This window comes from Scyliorhinus torazame, chromosome 9 (assembly GCF_047496885.1).
Source record: "Scyliorhinus torazame isolate Kashiwa2021f chromosome 9, sScyTor2.1, whole genome shotgun sequence".
Taxonomy (NCBI): Eukaryota; Metazoa; Chordata; class Chondrichthyes; order Carcharhiniformes; family Scyliorhinidae; genus Scyliorhinus; species Scyliorhinus torazame.
In genome coordinates, this window is record NC_092715.1 from 262,133,161 (window position 1) to 262,152,372 (window position 19,212).

At 45.9% G+C, this 19,212-nt stretch overlaps 1 protein-coding gene and 1 long non-coding RNA gene across 2 annotated transcripts in view; one reads left to right on the forward strand and one right to left on the reverse strand.

The window, feature by feature from the left end:
• The window catches only part of LOC140429852 (uncharacterized), an 85,891-nt gene extending 72,345 nt beyond the window's left edge, over positions 1–13,546 (forward strand). The window contains exons 5-6 of the mRNA XM_072517339.1: positions 9,602–9,667; positions 13,399–13,546. Coding sequence (XP_072373440.1) covers positions 9,602–9,667; positions 13,399–13,431 — 99 coding nt within the window. The 3' untranslated portion in view covers positions 13,432–13,546. The remainder of the gene's footprint in view (positions 1–9,601; positions 9,668–13,398) is intronic.
• LOC140429855 (uncharacterized) overlaps positions 1–19,212 on the reverse strand; it is a 141,367-nt gene that overhangs the window by 30,228 nt on the left and 91,927 nt on the right. The window contains exon 2 of the long non-coding RNA XR_011949221.1: positions 10,717–10,857. This is a non-coding gene — a long non-coding RNA (uncharacterized lncRNA). The remainder of the gene's footprint in view (positions 1–10,716; positions 10,858–19,212) is intronic.

Below are 19,212 nucleotides of genomic sequence, written 5' to 3' on the forward strand. Positions count from 1 at the left end.
AAATCAACATCGTCCCATTTTGGCGCATAGACGTTAACCACCCCCCGTCCGAAACAATACTGCCCGCCTGGAATTGCACCCGCTTATTAATTAAAATCGCCACCCCTCTCGTCTTGGTATCCCGCCCCGAATGGAAGACCTGACTGACCCAACCCTTCCTCAGCCTAACTTGATCCGCCACTTTCAGGTGCGTCTCTTGCAGCATCACCACGTCCGCCTTCAGAGCCCTCAGGTGCAAGAACACAGGGCCCTCTTGACCGGCCCACTCAGCCCTCTAACATTCCAGGTGATCAGCCTGGTTGGGGGGCACTGTGCCCCTCCCAAACGATCAGCCTCCCTTTCTGGGCCTGCCTCCTCCCCATGCGTCGCGTCGCCAACTGCCTGCCTCCAGGAAGCCCCCAGACCCAAGTCCCTCCCTCGTCAGATGCCGCCCCCCCCCAGCAACATCACTCTATACACCCCCACACCAGCTCACCTGGTGGCACTCTTCCCCCCCCTCCCCCCCCAGCCCGGCCCATTGCCCCACTTCCTTCATCAAAACCGAACAATCTCCTAATTACCATAGGAGACAGACCGAGACCCCCACACCACACCCCTCAATAGTGCAAATTAAAATAATATTAAATAAAACATAGCCCCCATCAAAACACCAAAAAACCCAACAACGACCGAATATCTTTTACTTCCCCCATCTTCACCCGAACTTCAAAGACGAACAAAAAAGAAAGGACAACAGTCAAACCATATATACATCACTCAGAAAAGAGAAAGAAACTGCATTTTAAGTCCGAAAAGTTCTCAGTTCTGCGCCAGACTCTTTTTGGCAAAGTCCATCGCTTCTTCGGGTGATTCTAAGTAGTGGTGCTGGTCCTCATGGGTGACCCAGAGGCACGCCGGGTAGAGGAGCCCAAATTTCACTTTCCTCTTAAACATGATCTCCTTCACTTGCCTGAAGCCTGCCCTCCTTCTGGCCACCTGCACACTCGGGTCCTGATAGACACACAATATGCTATTGTCCCACTTGCAGCTCCTGGTACGCTTGGCCCATTGGAGGACACACTCTTATCCAGAAATCTGTGGAACCGCACCACCATTGCCCTTGGGGTTCCCCGGCCGTGGCTTCCTCACCATCGCCCTGTACGTCCTGTCCACCTCCAGCGGCCGAGGAAAAGCCCCCTCCCCCAGAAGCTTCTGGAACATATTTACCACAAAAGCGGTACCAGCCTCTTCAGGGAGACCGACAATTCTCAAAATCTGCTGGCGCGCACTGTTCTCCAGCTCGTCCCCTTTTTCTAACAGCCTCTTCTGCTGATCCTTCAGCATCCCCACCTCCAGCTCGACCACCGTTTGGTGCTCCTCCTGGTCTGCCAGCACTTTCCCCAGCTTCTGGATCGTCTGATCCTGGGCATCCAGGCTCCGTTCAATCCGATCAATCAACTCCTTTATTGAGTCGAGACAATCTCGTTTCTGTCTGGGGAAGCCCTCTTGAATGACCTGCATCAGCTCCTCCATCGATGGCTGGGCCGTCGCAGCAGGGGTCCGTACCTCGGCTATGTTAAATTCAGCAGCCACTTCTATCCAGCCCTTGCTTATCTTTCTGTTTCTTCCCTTGCGGTCCCTTGGGTTTCTCCATTCCATGCATCACTGTGTGGATCCAGTACTTAAATGTCCGCCCTTTCCAAGTCGAGACTGAAAACCACAGAGAAGTCAGGAAAAAAGGTCCAAAAGCCCAGCCAGAGCGGGAGCCACCAAGTATGTGACCTATTCCCTCATAGCTGCCACCGGAAGTCTCGGAAGTTGGATAATTTGCTACAAAACTGAACTTTGTTTCGATACACCACCTAAAATGCTGGTGCAGTTTAATGAGGTCCTGTGCTGGGCTCATTTCTAGAGGGTTATTTTAGGAAGGCAAAGTTGTGATTTTAATCTGGTTAATACATTTTGGAGCAGTACAGATTCGGCAAAGCGCAATGGACTAAGGCATCTGGGATAACCAATTGCACTAAAACACCACTACACCGACAACCACATCAATATTCCAGGAGCTGAACTAAAAATGACGAAGTTTCACAATAAGTGAGTGCAAGCCCAAGGCAAGAACTGGAAGCTGTTAAAATCTAATCTTAAAGCCTGTAAAATCATGAGTGCTCGCATCTCAGTCCAGGAGGAGAAACTATATCCATACTGAACATTTCTAATGAAATGATTATCTTTTGAAGAATGGATCTGAGTTTAAAATCATAGCAATTTACAGTGCAGAAGGAAGCCATTCAGCCCACTGAGTCTGCACCGGCCCTTGGAAAGAGCACCTTACTTAAGCCCACACCTCCACCCTATCCCTGTAACCCAGTAATCCCACCTGACCTTTTTTGAAGCTAAGGGTAATTTAGCATAGCCAATCCATTGCAAAACATTGGAAAAACCCCTCCTAAGATGAAATCTCAGTCCTGATAAAACGGCAGCAAGTCAACTAGCTTCATAGCTCAGTATCTCAATTTACATAAAGGGTCCTCCGACTGGAGAAGGGAAGGGGGGTGATGCTATTTGGATTGCTCTGGTGAGCTGGCATGGATTCAATAAGCCAAGTGGCTGCCTCCTGTGCCATAAATAACTGGCTGTGCCATTTGCTTAACTGGCTCATCAGCTGAAGAAGGGCAGGGTATCTTGATTCTTAATGCCTCGCAACAGAAACAGCAATGAATCTTGACAACTGCCTTATCACACATAGAATCATAGAATTTACAGTGCAGAAGGAGGGCATTCGGCCCATCGAGTCTGCACCGGCCCTTGGAAAGAGCACCCTACCTAAGCCCAGACCTCCACCCTATCCCTATCCCTACTCCTACACCCTGGGCATTAAGTGCTGACGCCGGAGTGAAAACAGGAGTGTTTCACTCCGGCGTCGGAAGCCGTTCCCAGCCCCCTATTCTCCCGCCCCCGGGGGGGCTAGGAGCGGTGTCGCGTAATTTATGCGCGCTTTGCGCTGCGTAAAAGCGGCACCGCGTAAATGGCACAGCCGGTGCCGTGTAAATGACATCACCCGCGCATGCGCGGTTGCCATCCTCCCCGAGGTCGCCCTTCTAGAAGAAGGTGGATGGATCTTGCAAGGTGCTGGAGGAAAGGAGGTCCTCCTTCAGGGAGGCCGTCCCGCCAATCGGTGGGCACCGATCGCGGGCCAGACCCCATTTTCAGGCCCCCCCCCCCCCGCACCCAGGTGCAGGAACGCCCCTCCCCTCCCCACAGGCCGCCCCCGCACTGTTCCCGCCGGCAGCGACCAGGTTTGAGTGGCGCCGGCGGGAACCCGTCGTATTGGGCAGGCCGCTCGGCCCATCCGGTCCGGAGAATCGCTGCTCACCCGTTGCAAACGGCGATCAGCGATTCTCCCAAAAAACAGCCGTGATTCTCGCCGCGCCGGTTTGGGAGGAGTGGGGAAGAATCGCGTCGGGGCGGCGTGGCGGGACATGCGCGATGCCCCGGCGATTCTCCCACCCGGCGTGGGGGGGGGGGGAGAGAATTTCGCCCCCTAGTCCCGTAACCCCACCTAACCTTTGCACACTTAAGGGCAATTTAGCATAGCCAATCCGCCTAACCTGCACATCTTTGGACTGTGGGAGGAAACCGGAGCACCCGGAGGAAACCCCCCCCACACGGCGAGAACATGCCGACTCCGCACAGACAGTGTCCCAAGCCGGGAATCGAACTTGGGACCCTGGAGCTGTGAAGCAACTGTGCTAACCTCTATGCTACCGTGCTGCCCCTAACATCTAGCCATATTCGATTTTTTTTCCAAGGCTTCTGATCATGTTAGCAAACGAGAACATAACTGCACAAACTAGATCTGAATGGGTCTTCAGGGGTCAAAAATACCGAGTAATGGATATGAGTCACAAAGTGGCGCAGGATTCCTGTCCTGCGCCTGCCTTTGTTTTTTCTCCCTGGATGGAATATCGAATTGGATTGCTTACAAAAGATGTCTCTTCAGTGTCTGTCTGAAAAGGAAAAGATTTAGCTCGGACAAACATGGGGGCAGGAGAATTTGAAGTGGAGAATCAGGTCATGGAAAAAGAGTTAGGACCTTCCAGATACACTAGATTACCAAGGGACTTGTGAAACTGAGGAACAAAGTAGTAAAAGAGGTTGTACTTGAAATGCTAACTGGATTGAAGGTTGCTACATCCCCTGCACAGGATGTATTTCATCCCAGGGTGTGGAAGGAGATGGCTAGAGAGATGGTGGCTTTCCTGGATTCTTGGAGAACAGCGTAACTGGACAAAACATTGGGCAAGTCAACATGGGTTTATGACCGGGAAATCATGTTTGACAAACAGGAGTCTGAGTGTTACTTTTTTAGCATGGATAAGACGAGCCAGTGAATGTTGTGCACTGGGATTTTCAGGAGGCTTTTTTTTTTTCTATGTCTCACACAGGTGAGATTTTAGCACATGGGAATGGTGGAAATATACCAGCATGGATTGAGGATTAGCTAACAGACAAAGCAAGGTGTAGAAATAAATAATAGATTCAACTCCGCATGGCAGGCTGTTGTAAGTGGGATACCATGGATTGATCAGTGTGAGATCCACAGCTGTTCACAATTTGCTGATGGCCACAAAATGTTACGTTGTCAAGGATGCAAGCCCATCTGGTTCAGCATGCCATTTGGAGAAGGAAATCTGCCATGCCTGTGTGGTCAGACCTGCATCCAGACTGACTGCAAGGTGGTTGGCTCTTCCCTCGAGGACAATTGAAGATCGCCAATAAATGCTGGCCGAGGCCATGTCACGTAGAGCCTTCAGGAGGACTTGTGTGAATGGGTAGGGACAAGGCAGATGTGAATTAAGTTTTTTCACTTTGGGTTTGGTTTGATTTTGATTTCATTTATTGTCACATGTACCACCACAGTGAAAAGTATTTTTCTGCGGCTGAGGAATGTACACAGTACGTACATAGTAGACACAAGAATAATCAACAGAGAACATTGACAAATGGTACATGGGCAAAACAGTGATTGGTTGCAGTGTGGAACAAGGGGCCAAACAAAGCAAATACATGATGAGCAAGAGCAGCATAGGGCGTCGTGAATAGTGTTCTTACAGGGAATGGATCAATCCGAGGGGGAGTCATTGAGGAGTCTAGTAGCTGTGGGGAAGAAGCTGTTCCTGAATGTGCAAGTCTTCCGACTTCTGCCTGATGGAAGGGTCTGGAAGAAGGCAATGCCTGGGTGGGAGGGGACTCTGATAATGCTGTCTGCCTTCCTGAGGCAGTGGGGATGTATACAGAATCAATGACTGGGTGGCAAGCTTGTGCGATGCGTTGGGCTGAGTTCACCACAAGTCTGCAGTTTCAACTGGTGGCAGGTTGAGAAGAAAAGACTTGTTCATGACTTACAAAGCTAGCATGCAGGTACAGCAAGCAATTAGAAAGGCAAATGGTATGTTGGCCTTCATCAAGGGAAAAAAGATGTCCCGCTGTTCAGATTTGGCCTTGTTGAAACTTTGCCTGGCATGAGTGTACAGTTTGGGTCCCCTTCTCCACAAAGGGTACGCTTGTCACAGATGAGTGCAGAGGTTCACCAGCTCTGCAGAGCCATATGGAATCTAATATTTATCTCTCCACTACTGTCAGACCTGAGTTTGTTTCCAGAATTTCCTGTTTTTATTTCTGATTTCCAGCATCTTCGGTATCTCCAGTTTAATCACCAGGATGAGAACAAATTATTGAGTGCTGGAAAACCTCGAGGTCTGACGGCATCCGTGGAGAGAGAACAGAACGTTTCGACTCTGGATGACTCTTCGTCAGAGCTAGAGAAAACTGGAAATAGCATGAGATTTATACTGTTGTGGGAGGCGGTGCCGCAATAAGGGCTGGAAAGAGGGCTGGCAATAAGTGGAAGCTGGGAGAGATTGATTGATTGTCATGGTCCTCTGCCAACTCTAGCACGATGCCACATCTTGCCCTCACTCCCCCTGTCAGCATTCCACAGGGACTGTTCCCTCCAGGGTACCCTTGTCCACTCACCCCTTTCCCATGCAATCACAGAAGGTGCAATACCTGCCACTCTGTGCCACTCTTGCCACTCTATCACCTCCATGTTCACAATCCAAGGGTCTAAACACTTTTTTCAGGTGAAAGAGCACTTCATGCACACCACCTTCAATCTAGGAGTACCAAATGCAACAGACCAATGTAATCTGCTCTACATCGGAGAGACTAAATGCAGACTGGGTGACCTTGCAGAGCACTTTCGTTCTGCCTGAAGGCAGGATCCAGACCTTCCTGCTGCTTGCCATTTTAACACACCATCCTGCTCTCGTGATGTTTCCTGGGCTGGAGAGTTAGTTTGAGTTTGAATAGACTGGTGTTATTTTTTCTCGGGAGCAGAGGAGAGAGAATGGGGGGAGGGGGCATGATTCAGGGGCATGGGTAAGGTAGACAGGAAAAAACCTTTCCCCCTCTGTTGAGGGATGCATGACCAGAGGGCATAGATTTAATGTGAGGGGAACCTTTTTTCACCCAGAGGGTGGTGGGAGTCTGGAACTTCTTGCCGAGAAGGGTGTTGGAGGCAGAGGCCCTCATAACATTGCACTTGTGATGCCAAGGCATAGACGACTATGGGCCAATGCTGGAAAATGGGACTGGAATATTTCATTATTTTTGACTGGCACAGATGCGAAGGGCTGAAGGCCTTTGTTGTGCTATAGACCCGCTATAAACCCCAGCATCCACCTACACCATGCATGTTTCTCCTTCCCCTCTTCTTGAATGTGCGTTCCTAAGAAAATAACTGGGGAAACATCTAATAAAGTTACACCACTCGTAACGTTAAATATGAACTGCTACTATTCATATGGAGCCTTCTGGAACTGCTTTCATTGACTTCAAATGGACACTTTGAGTCAATACAGCTGCTGCCAAGGGAGACAGGTGGAAACTTTAAGCCACACAATTGAGGTTCTGGATTGAATCGTGCTGGGTGGGGGTGCAGTGGACATGCCTAAATACCACGATGTTTACACCTGCCATTGTTTAAAGATTAGTTAATGACCTCCTCGACTCTCTCTCCTGCAACAAAGGAAAGCTGAGAGCAGCTAGCTGGAAGTCACTGGCGCCAGACTGCACAATTACACAAAGTACAGTGAGGCTGCGCCGTCTTTGCCTTAAGGAGCAGCTTAAATGTCTTCCAAAGCTCTGAATTCACCTCTTGGAAAAAAATTGAACCTCCTCATATGACAGCCACAAGTACCTGACTTTAGGATCTGATGAACATCTCCCTTCATTAGGAATCCTGCAATAACTGAAAGCTAGCTACTGAATGTGTCAGAACCACATTGCGCAAGATCTGGTGAGATGTGTACAATAATCTTTGTGGTCATCGATTTCCAAAATAAAACGTGGAATTGGCGTTTTTGGTTCCTCCTCTTTATCCCTAGTATTGTACCTTTTAAAACCTCTGCTATGTTCAACCAGTTTACTTACTCAAGTTTAACCCAGGTGTCTTTATTTACGAGATGAACGAAGGACAAAACAGGTTCACAGCAATTTTATTCACAATTCTAATACTGAAGAAAATATGACTCCGACTCACAGCTGAGCTTTGGGTTTTACCCACACTTAGTAAAGGAGGCTGGCAGACCTGATGTTGATGTCTTCTCTGCGTTCAAAACCCAGGGCTCTTCTTGCAATGGTTGTGCCTGGGCAACTCCCAGCTTCTCTCCCCAGATCTGTTCGATGCTGCTTTCTTAAACTGGGAAGCTTGGATTGAGTCATATGTATACACCCACCACTGGTCATTGTCCTAGCCACACCCACTGGTTAATGGGAAATACAGGATACTCCTGTTTATCGATGATGGTGGTTCAATCAAGACCCATTGCCCTCTGAAACTCCCTTTGTCTGGCCAGCCATCAGCTCATTAAGGAGTCTGATGGCTTCTTTTGTCTGTCCTTCATCCTGCTGCAAAGTTGATCACCTGTGTCTGGAAGTTTGTTACATATTTATAGACTTGGATGGGTAATTAAAGTCCATATCGCAATAACAGGTTTATGCTTTGACTTGAGTGCTTTTGCAGCCAGTATGGATTCCAGCCAGGGTTTCATGAGGCAGTTTCTGTTCCTGGTCCATGTGCATCCCCTCGGCCTGCCTTCAGTACCACACTAGTCACCAAACGGCCTCCAGAATGGTTGGGTTTGTGAGGCTGAACGTCCATCACTCTTTAACTGCAGTGAGGGAAATGTTGCACTCGTCAGGCCAAGCCACATGGGGCTCATGCACTGCTTCAAACATCTTTTGAAAACGAGTAAGTGAAACTGGAGGGTCAGAGTTGATGGTGGAGGATTTGAGTTTTTTTTGGAGCCTATGAGGTTTGCAGTTGTTTCAGTCGGGGATTTAAACAAATCCATATTGTTTCCCCAGTTAAGCTGGAAGTAGTTTGCCAATATGGGTATTCTAGGTAGTGGATGAAGGGACTTCTCCCAAGCCCTTATACAAACACAATTATATCAGAGATGGGAAGCAACAGTGCAGAAAGGCACTGCTCCCAAAATGGGGATTTTATGATGACGCCAGCAAGTCTAGAGTGAGGGCAATCCTATCTATTGGAGATCTAAATTATTCATGTGGATCATTATTCCAAAGAGAACTTTCCGTTAAAACCATTTTCATGGAGATGGGCTGTAGGAGAGTTAGGATGTATCCATTTTGTGTGATTTTGTTTTGCTCTGGCAAAATGGTCTGCATTTGGCTTTGAGGCAGCCAGCTTAGTCAGCAAAAGGTGTTGGACTAAGAACAGAGAGGACACTCAACACTAAGTGAAACCCTATGCTTGAACTGCACCCCCAATTTTGAGGCCTCATTTTAGAGGGTGGTTTAGCCAAAAGCAGATAGAAGGGTGCCCATTTATTTAAAACAAAAGAAGAAACAAAATGTTGTAGGACTATGTGGAATGTTGAGAATTGAAGTGAATTCTGGGGCTGTGGCACATCTTTATACTGGTTCCAGAAATGAATGAACCTTCAAGATTAAGAGAGAACCCGGGGGGGACTTGTATTTGCCCGTTCCTAACTGCCTTTGTTGCCCGTTCCTAACTGCCCTTGAACTGAGCGCCTTGCTAGCCCACATTGCAGATCATCATACTGGGCAAGTGTAATCTGGAGGAGAGGGAAATAAAAACTAATTTGCAAACTTCAACATTGGAAGAACCTAGTTGCACTCAACAAAAGCCTTGCAGAACCCAGGATAGTCCAAAACATTTCACAGCTACCTGTTGAGCACCCCTGTTGAAGTGCAGTCACTATCATAATGCACTATTATATATGGTTGCCAATTTATACACAGCAAACAATGAGATGAATGACCAGATTGACTATTTGTGGCATTGTTCAGGGACAAATGTTACCAACGCACTGGGATATGGGGTCTTTAGATCCATCTGAAAAGGCTGCACTCGCAAACAAATGAAGGCTATTTAAATAATATGGGAAGTTGGCCTAGTTCACATGGAGAAACTGCTTGGGCTAGGACAGATTTGATGCTTGGACTGTTTCTCTTTTTTTCTGTGCTGTAACCCTAATTGTATTCCTGTATTACTATTTCCCCCATTTAGGATGTAGCTGAAAAATGTAACATTGTCTCCATGCCAACATTTGTTTTCTTCAAGAATGGACAGCAGGTACAGTGATGGTATTATAGGCTTGTACATTATGATGCATCCTCTCCAGTCTGAGGTCTGACCTTTCTCCTTTCACATAGAGCCATTGGGTAAATTAACAATTTGAGCCAGGATTGCTGTCTGCTTGGGGGAATGTCATTCGCGAAGAGAACAGTGTCTCATTACTGCATCTTTGCTTCATGGTCCCTTCCAATGTTGGGAGCCCTGAATTTGTACAACATGGACTGCGATGATTTTGAAGTTTGAGGATGTTCTTTGAATGAAATATGCCATTAGACTCTGCTTAAAAGGGGAATCTTTTTTGAAGAACAACACTGGAGGATCACCAGGTTGTCCTGGTGGGGGTGTAGTGTGACCCGGCGTTTGCAGATTGTTAGGACCAGAACACTGAAAAATTGATATTCGGACAGAAAGCAGCAAATTGTGGCAGGTGGCACTTTTTCAGATCAGAGCATGGTTCAGAGTCTTGGCCTGTTTTTTTTCTTTCATTTTGCTTGTATATAAATGGCTTGGTGTATGGAGTATGATTTCAAAATTTGTCGATGATGCCAATCTTGGAATGCTGCCTACTGAGGATGTATATAACGGGACATTGGTAGTAGAATGGAAAGGCAAGTGCCAATATTTAGTAGAGCTGAGTGAGGTGATGCATTTTGGTGGGAGGAATGGGTGGAGGCAATATAAACTTAATATCACAGTTCTGAATTGTGCAGAAACAAAATGACCTTGGGGTATTTTCATTTTATTCTTTCACGGAATATGGGTGCCATTGGCAATGTTTGCCCTTCCCTAACTGCCCTTGGTCTGGAGTCAGAAGAAGGGTAAACCAGGTAAGAATGGCAGGTTTCCTTCCCTAAAGAGCATGAGTGAACCAGATGGGTTTTTATGACAATCCAAATACAGACTGACTGTAATAGTGTAAAGGGCAGAGAGGGGCAAGAGTTCCTGCAGTGTGTTCAGGACAATTCTCCAGCAATATGTTTCCAGTCAGAAAGGAGGCATTGGGACCAAAGATTGGCAGTAAAAATGGTAACTGAACAATGACCTACCTTCAAGAAGAGACATCGGGCACAGTCAAGGTGTGACCCACAAAGGAGATGGGTGGGGCAACCAAATCCAGAATGTCGAGATAGAAGGAAAAGTGTGCTTATCGACAGATGTCTGATGAACCAGGCTGAATATAGAAGGTTCTGAGGGGAAGTGAGAAAGGAAATAGAGTGTGAAATGAGACTGGCAGCTGACCTAAGGGAAATCTCAATCATCTCTAGGTCTATAAATAACACCGTGCAGAATCGGTGGTACAAGTGTGGCAAAAGCCATTGGGCCAACTAGGGGGACACAAAATGGGGATTTCCATATGGAGGCAGGGGGCATGTCTGAGATATTAAATGAATAATTTGTAGCTGTCTTGGGAAGAAGATATTCTCCAGGTCACAGTGAAAAGATGTCATTAATTAACCAGAAGGTTTAAATTTGATTGGAAGGAGGTATGAGGCTATCTATCTGGCACCAGTACCAGATGAGATGGATACTGAAGGAAGTGAATGGAACTTGCAGCAGCACTAACCATCAGTGATAGTCTTCCTGTAGTGGTGCCAGAGGGCTGGAGAATTCAAAATGTTACGCTCTTGTTCAACAAAAGCCCAGAAACTATAGGCCAGTCAGTTTGCTTCTGGTAACAATAATAATGGACATATAACAGGTTAATTGAGGTAAAGTTAGCAAAAGTTGTAAAGAAAAATCATGTCTGAATAAATTGAAGCTCCAGAGGGGGTTGATGAGGGTAATGCTGTTGATGTGGCGTACATGGCCTTACACACAACATTGGATGAAGTGCTGTAGAACAGACTTGAGAAAATTTAGCTCATCGAATAATAGGAACAGTAGGAATAATAGGAACAGTAGGAATGAAGATTGGAAATTGGCTGAGTGACTGGGAACAGTAGTGGGTAATGGATGTTTTACAGCTTTTGACGGGGCAGGGAAGGTTTGTAGTTCAGTGTTCAGTATTGGGACCTTTGCTCTCTCTGATGACCTGGACCTTGGGGTGTGCAGGGCAAAATTTCAAAACTTGTGGATGGTGTGAAACTTGGAAGCATTGTGAACTGAGGAGAATAGTGTAGCACTTCAAAAGGACATAGAAAAGTGGTGAAATGGGCCGCAAGGTGATGGTTGAAGTGGAGAAATATGAAGTGATTCATTTTGGAACGAAGAACATGGACACAAGATGTGCAAGAGCGCCGGGATGGTGAGTGGGGGTGTCAATCCCTGGTGGGGTTGTAACTAAAACAAAATGTCAAAGGAAACTTCACTTTATTTTATTTTTTTAATTGTTTCCAGCCAGGGTGATCTCCTCCATCCCCTGTGATGCCCACTGGGCATGGAAGGCCAACATTGGTATGGATAAGCATAATGAAGGTGGCAAGACCGGTTGGGAAATGTGGATAATGGAAGCATTCGGCATCCTGGGCTTTTTATTAACAGGGGACATACAATCCAAGAGCAAGGAGGTGATGTTGAATTTGTACAAGTAAGCTGGGCAAGGAAAAAATTCATAGAGCTGTACAAGATTATGACACAGTTAGATGGGGTAGATTTAGAGATGCAGGGGAAATGTAGGAAGAGCAAATGACCCGTGACTGCTGGTGAAAGCAGAAATTATCATTCATTTCAAAAGGAGATTCGATGGTCAGTTAAGGGGCTACAGAATGGTGCAGGAGGGGCTACAGAACAGTGCAGGGGTGTGTGAATGACCTGCATTGCTCCAAGGAGAGCTGATATGAACACATTGGGCCGAATGGCTTCCTTCTGTACTGTAGATAGATAACCCTTCATAGACTTGATTCTCAAGAGTTACTGTCACTGAGAAGAGCAAGGACAGTTACTGTCGGTGAGAACCGCAAGGACAAAAAGTTAGGGGGACTGACTGTTCCATGGGGTCAGAATGGGCTGAAGTGATGGGCTTCCCGGCATGTTTGTGGATCTTGGGAAGGTGGTGGAAGGGAGGGAAGCTGAAAGGAACAATTCCAGAGTAGGTTAGGTCAGCAACAGCCTGATTTTAAAAATAAATAAATAAATAAAAGGGTTGGTATTTGTTGGTTGCTTTATTATGCTTGGGGAACACGGGAGGAGGAGTCAAAGTTGGTGTTGGGCTGCTGCTTGCAATCTCTTGCCCTCAACATTTAGCTCAATGATATTGGATGGTAACTTGTCCCCTTTCTCCAAGAATATACATTTTGGTGATGATCTGGTTTCAGATCTTCACACCACCATGTCACATTCTGTTTCTTTACTTGTCTCATTACCATTTTCTTTTCATCATACCATCGTTCTCTTTGCCATTTTCATCGCTCCTGCCTTCCACCTCGCCTTTTTTTCTCCAGTTCCACTTTTCCTACCTCTGAACTTGCTCAACTCCTCTTGCATCTCTAGTGCTTTTCAGTTCTGGTGAGAGGTCATGGACCCAAAAAATTACCGTCTCAATCCTTTGGGCTGAGTGGCTGATATTATTTGCATATATTGTGTGAAAGAGCCAACCTCAGCCCATAAATAGAAAATAGTCGCTACTAAGCTTCTCCTGAATTCAATATTGCACTTCTTTTATCCACAGAATGATGTTCATGTGTAACAGATGCAGGAGAATAAAATAGAATAAGGGTCTACTTTCTGTGCTGTAAAACCGTTGAGATTTATTTCACAGGACTTTCCGTTCACTCAATTTGTCTTTTCAGGTCGGGAAAATTATTGGAGGATCCATTTCTTAATGTCTCCAGTCAGTGAAAGGAGTAAAATGCAAATTTTAAGTGATAATTCCACATATCAAATGTGTGTGTATACATGTATAGATATAAAACAATAAACAGGCTTCTCTAAAGATGATTCTTTTGTGTGAATTGTGAAATAATGACCACTGTTATATTGCCACAATTTTTAAGCTTTGATTACCAGCCTTTCACTCATTGAGAAAGGGATGAGGGGAAAGAGACAGATTTCTGCTGCACGATTAAGGTTTGGAAATAACTAACAAGATTCAGATTTAATATTGCATGAATTAGCAGCAGAAAATCTTTGTCATGTGGGTTGTGTCAGCAACAACATCAACTCTTTAGCAGTGAAACATACACAATTCTGAATAAGGATGTATTGAACCAGAAAAAGAGAATGGCCTGTTGGGCTGAACATTTTTGTCCAGGCATAAAATGGGTGGCCGGGGTCCAGTGTGGTAGGTGTCCTGAATGGGCACACCCTGCATGTCCCATCATATTGGATCAGGCTGTTCTGCAGACATACAGGGCTGCGCCCAAACAATTCAAGAAGCTCACTTATATTTGTATATGAATCCTCTGATCCTCGGACCTGTTGAGAACTTGGTCTGCTCCAGTGCCTGATTCACCACATGATTGATTACCCAACAATTCCTGGTGCAAGAATCCTATAGGAGTTCTAATTAAAGAACTCCTCCACTCTTGATAGTTTGCCCTGTCCCAAGTTCAACTACCCAGCTTTTGCACGGTATTAATCATGTTTGTTTTTCGGAGTTTGGAGCAGAGGGGCGCAGCAACAAGGAAGACCATAGAAAGCAGAAGCACTGGTGAAGAGCCAAAGAGGAGGAGAGCATAGGCAGGTAGCCCCCCTCCTTTGGTCTGACCACTGTTCCTTAACATCTTTCATCAGCTCTCATTTGCTGTGTCCGACATGAGGTATGAAAAAGCTCATGTACTGCATCAAGCCAAGCAAACATCTCTTGGCGGTTTCATCTCTCTGGCTGTGACATTTTCAGAACATGGCCTGACTCCATCAAGTGCATACACTACTCCGAAGAACTGGCATTGTCAGCTTCACACTGTGTTTTTCTGCATTTAGCTTGGTCCCAGCTTTCCTGGTTCTCTCCATTGCTTCCATGTTGATGGTGGGCATGATCTTTTCCATCTGCCAAAGATCAGCCCTGCCGACTGCTTCTTTATATCTCCCTGTATGTCTCCTCAAGTTTCTGATCTTACATGAGGATGTGTTGGATTTTCAGCACTGATCACTCACACATACGTACACACCACAATGGGATTTATTCCATTTCTAGGTTCTGTGAGTCCGCTGATCTTTTTTTCCCAGGGGATCGCTCTCTTTTTAGCTTCTCATTTAGTTCCATTGGTACTTTTCTGCGGGCGGGGGGGGGGGGTACTTTTCTGCGGGGGGTGAATCACTGTTCTATTTGGACCAGATTGTCCTTGCTTCTGATTGGAGTATGGAGTTTTTACAATGGGTATGCTACATTCGATCCTCAATGCAGCCACTATCTTGTGGTTTACAGAGATCAGCAGAAGTTCTTCACAACTGCCTGGCCACAGGATAGCAGGACCATCTCTTTCAGTGACTTAGAATATCACATGCTTCCCTTATCCTCCTGATTTGTTTTCTCCTCGTTGTTGAATCTCAGTTCCTGCGCAAGCTGTTAATGTGACATTGCTCAGATTCAGTGTCCGCCATGGAGCATGGCGTGGCTGCTGCCGTGCACATGCGCAGCCTTTGACGCGGACGTGCGGGGGCCCATATATGCAGCAATAGCTGAGAGATTCACCCCGGGTCCCTGCTTGGCCCCCTGCAGTGCTCTGAATTCATTTCACTATTTTGCAGGATTTTCAGGAGTAGAACTCCATCTTTTTGATGCCAGCGTGGGAACATAGTCTCAATAATGGAGAATCCAGCCCATGATTTTCAATGGTATAGATGATTTGGTCTCTCAGTAGTTCCTTCTCTGATAATTCGTCCCATTTTCTTTGCTCTACAGACTCTCAAAGCTCAAATCCATCTGGGACAAAGCAGCATGCTTACTTGGCACACCATTCACCACCTAAACATTCACTTCACTGATAGAACATAAGAAGCAGGAGCAGGCCATCTGGCCCCTCGAGCCTGCTCCACCATTCAATGAGATCATGGCTGACCTTTTGTGGACTCAGCTCCACTTTCCGGCCCGAACACCATAACCCTTAATCCCTTTATTCTTCAAAAAACTATCTATATCTTAAAAACATTTAATGAAGGAGCCTCTACTGCTTCACTGGGCAAGGAATTCCATAGATTCACAACCCTTTGGGTGAAGAAGTTCCTCCTAAACTCAGTCCTAAATCTACTTCCCCTTATTTTGAGGTTATGCCTCCTAGTTCTGCTTTCATCCGCCAGTGGAAACAACCTGCCTGCATCTATCCTATCTATTCCCTTCATAATTTTATATGTTTCGAAAAGATTCCCCCCTCATCCTTCTAAATTCCAACGAGTACAGTCCAAGTCTACTCAACTTTGCCTTGTAATCCAACCCCTTCAGCTCTGGGATTAACCGAGTGAATCTCCTCTGCACATCCTCCAGTGCCAGTACGTCCTTTCTCAAGTAAGGAAACCAAAACTGAACACAATACTCCAGGTGTGGCCTAACGAACACCTTATACAATTGCAGCATAATCTCCCTAGTCTTAAACTCCATCCCTCTGGCAATGAAGGACAAAATTCCATTTGCCTTCTTAATCACCTGTTGCACCGGTAAACCAACTTTTTGCGACTCATGCACTAGCACGCCCAGGTCTCTCTGCACAGCAGCATGTTTTAATATTTTATCATTTAAATAATAATCCCTTTTGCTGTTATTCCTACCAAAATGGATAACCTCACATTTGTCAACATTGTATTCCATCTGCCAGACCCTAGCCCATTCACTTAGCCTATCCAAATCCCTCTGCAGATTTCCAGTATCCTCTGCACTTTTTGCTTTTACCACTCATCTTAGTGTCGTCTGCAAACTTGGACACATTGCCCTTGGTCCCTAACTCCAAATCATCTATGTAAATTGTGAACAATTGTGGGCACAACACTGATCCCTGAGGGACACCACTAGCTACTGATTGCCAACCAGAGAAACACCCATTAATCCCCACTCTTTGCTTTCTATTAATTAACCAATCCTCTATCCATGCTACTACTTTCCCCTTGATGCCATGCATCTTTATCTTATGCAGCAACCTTTTGTGTGGCACCTTGCCAAAGGCTTTCTGGAAATCCAGATATACCACATCCATTGGCTCCCCGTTATCTACCGCACTGGCAATGTCCTCAAAAAATTCCACTAAATTAGTTAGGCACGACCTGCCCTTTATGAACCCATGCTGTGTCTGCCCAATGGGACAATTTCCATCCAGATGCCTTGCTATTTCTTCCTTGATGATAGATTCCAGCATCTTCCCTACTACCAAAGTTAAGCTCACTGGTCTATAATTGCCCGCTTTCTGCCTACCTCCTTTTTTAAATAGTGGTGTCACGTTTGCTAATTTCCAATCCGCCGGGACCACCCCAGACTCTAGTGAATTTTGGTAAATTATCACGAGTGCATTTGCAATTTCCCTAGCCATCTCTTTTAGCACTCTGGGATGCATTCCATCAGGGCCAGGAGACTTGTCTACCTTTACCCCCATTAACTTGCCCATCACTACCTCTTTAGTGATAACAATCCTCTCAAGGTCCTCACCTGTCATAGCCTAATTTCCATCAGTCACTGGCATGTTATTTGTGTCTTCCACTGTGAAGACCGACCCCAAAAAACCTGTTCAGTTCCTCAGCCATTTCCTCATCTCCCATTATTAAATCTCCCTTCTCATCCTCTGAAGGACCAATATTTACCTTAGCCACTCTTTTTTTGTTTTATATATTTGTAGAAACTTTTACTATCTGTTTTTATATTCTGAGCAAGTTTACTCTCGTAATCTATCTTACTATTCTTTATAGCTTTTTAAGTAGCTTTCTGTTGCCCCCTAAAGATTTCCCAGTCCTCTAGTCTCCCACTAATCTTTGCTACTTTGTATGCTTTTTCCTTCAATTTGATACTCTCCCTTATTTCCTTAGATATCCACGGTTGATTTTCCCTCCTTCTACCGTCCTTCCTTTTTGTTGGTATAAACCTTTGCTGAGCACTGTGAAAAATCGCTTGGAAGGTTCGCCACTGTTCCTCAACTGTTTCACCATAAAGTCTTTGCTCCAAGTCTGCCTTCTTCTCTCATCCCATTGTAATCTCCTTTGTTAAAGCACAAAACACTAGTGTTTGATTTTACCTTCTCACCCTCCATCTGTATTTTAAATTCCACCATATTGTGATCGCTCCTTCCGAGAGGATCCCTAACTATGAAATCCTGAAGCAATCCTGTCTCATTACACAGGACCAGATCTAGGACCGCTTGTTCCCTCGTAGGTTCCATTACATACTGTTCTCGGAAACTATCGCGGATACATTCTATAAACTCCTCCTCAAGGCTGCCTTGACCGACCTGGTTAAACCAATCGACGTGTAGATTAAAATCCTCCATGATAACTGCTGTACCATTTCTACATGCATCAGTTATTTCTTTGATTATTGCCTGCCCCACCATAATGTTACTATTTGGTGGCCTCTCGACTACTCCTATCAGTGACTTTTTCGCCTTACTATTCCTGATTTCCACCCAAATGGATTCAACCTTATCCTCCATAACACCGATGTCATCCCTTACTATTGCCCGGATGTCATCCTTAAATAACAGAGCTACACCACCTCCCTTACCATCCACTCTGTCCTTCCGAATAGTTTGATACCCTCGGATATTTAACTTCCAGTCGTGACCATCCTTTAAACATGTTTCAGTAATGGCCACTAAATCACAGTCATTCACAATGATTTGTGCCATCAATTCATTTACCTTATTCCGAATACTACGAGCATTCAGGTCAAGTACACTTATGTTGGCTTTTTTACCTCTGTTCTGAATCTTAACACCTCGATCAGTAACCTCTCTTATATTTCCTCTTAACTTTTCTCCTAATTTTCCTTGTCGTTGAACCCATATCTTCATGTAACAACCTGCCGCGTCGCTTACCATTGTAGCCACCTAAAATGGCTGATTCCCGATTAATTTGTCCAAAACCCGATCTAAAATGGCTAACCGAAAAGGCTGATGGGAAAAGCAGCCAACAGCGCACAAACGGACAGCTGCAGACAGAATAGCGTATTCGGCTTTGCGGAAGTCGGCCCAGATCGATACCTGCGGCCATTAGCAGATCGTCAACCCAGACATCTGCAGTTTAATCGGCTATCCCCGGGAACAATTGCAACATATTAGCAATTGAATGCCGGGCTAGACCTCTTGGCGCCAGCAGTGGCCGAGACAAAGAAAGGTGTACCACCACCCCCCGATCAAGGAATCGCCCCATTATTGGAGCACACCGCCCCGAGAGGCGGGAAGCCCCTGGCCCCTATAAAATATAGGGGCCAAGTTCAGATCGACCCTTCTCTCCCTTCTTCTCCTGCTCGCAACCTTCGCAAGAACCATCAACCAGCAACCGTAAGTTTGACTCCAGCGATCGCTACCCGACACAGACTCCTAGCCATCGACCTGTATCAGCCTTTGAATCCCGCAGGCCAGACCCAATTCGATAAGCCATTCGTTTCCCTGACCTGGTGGGTCATCCCCAAAAGTTAAGTATTGGCCAGTAGTGGTAGGTAGTGATATAGAAAGTAGGATTATTGTGTG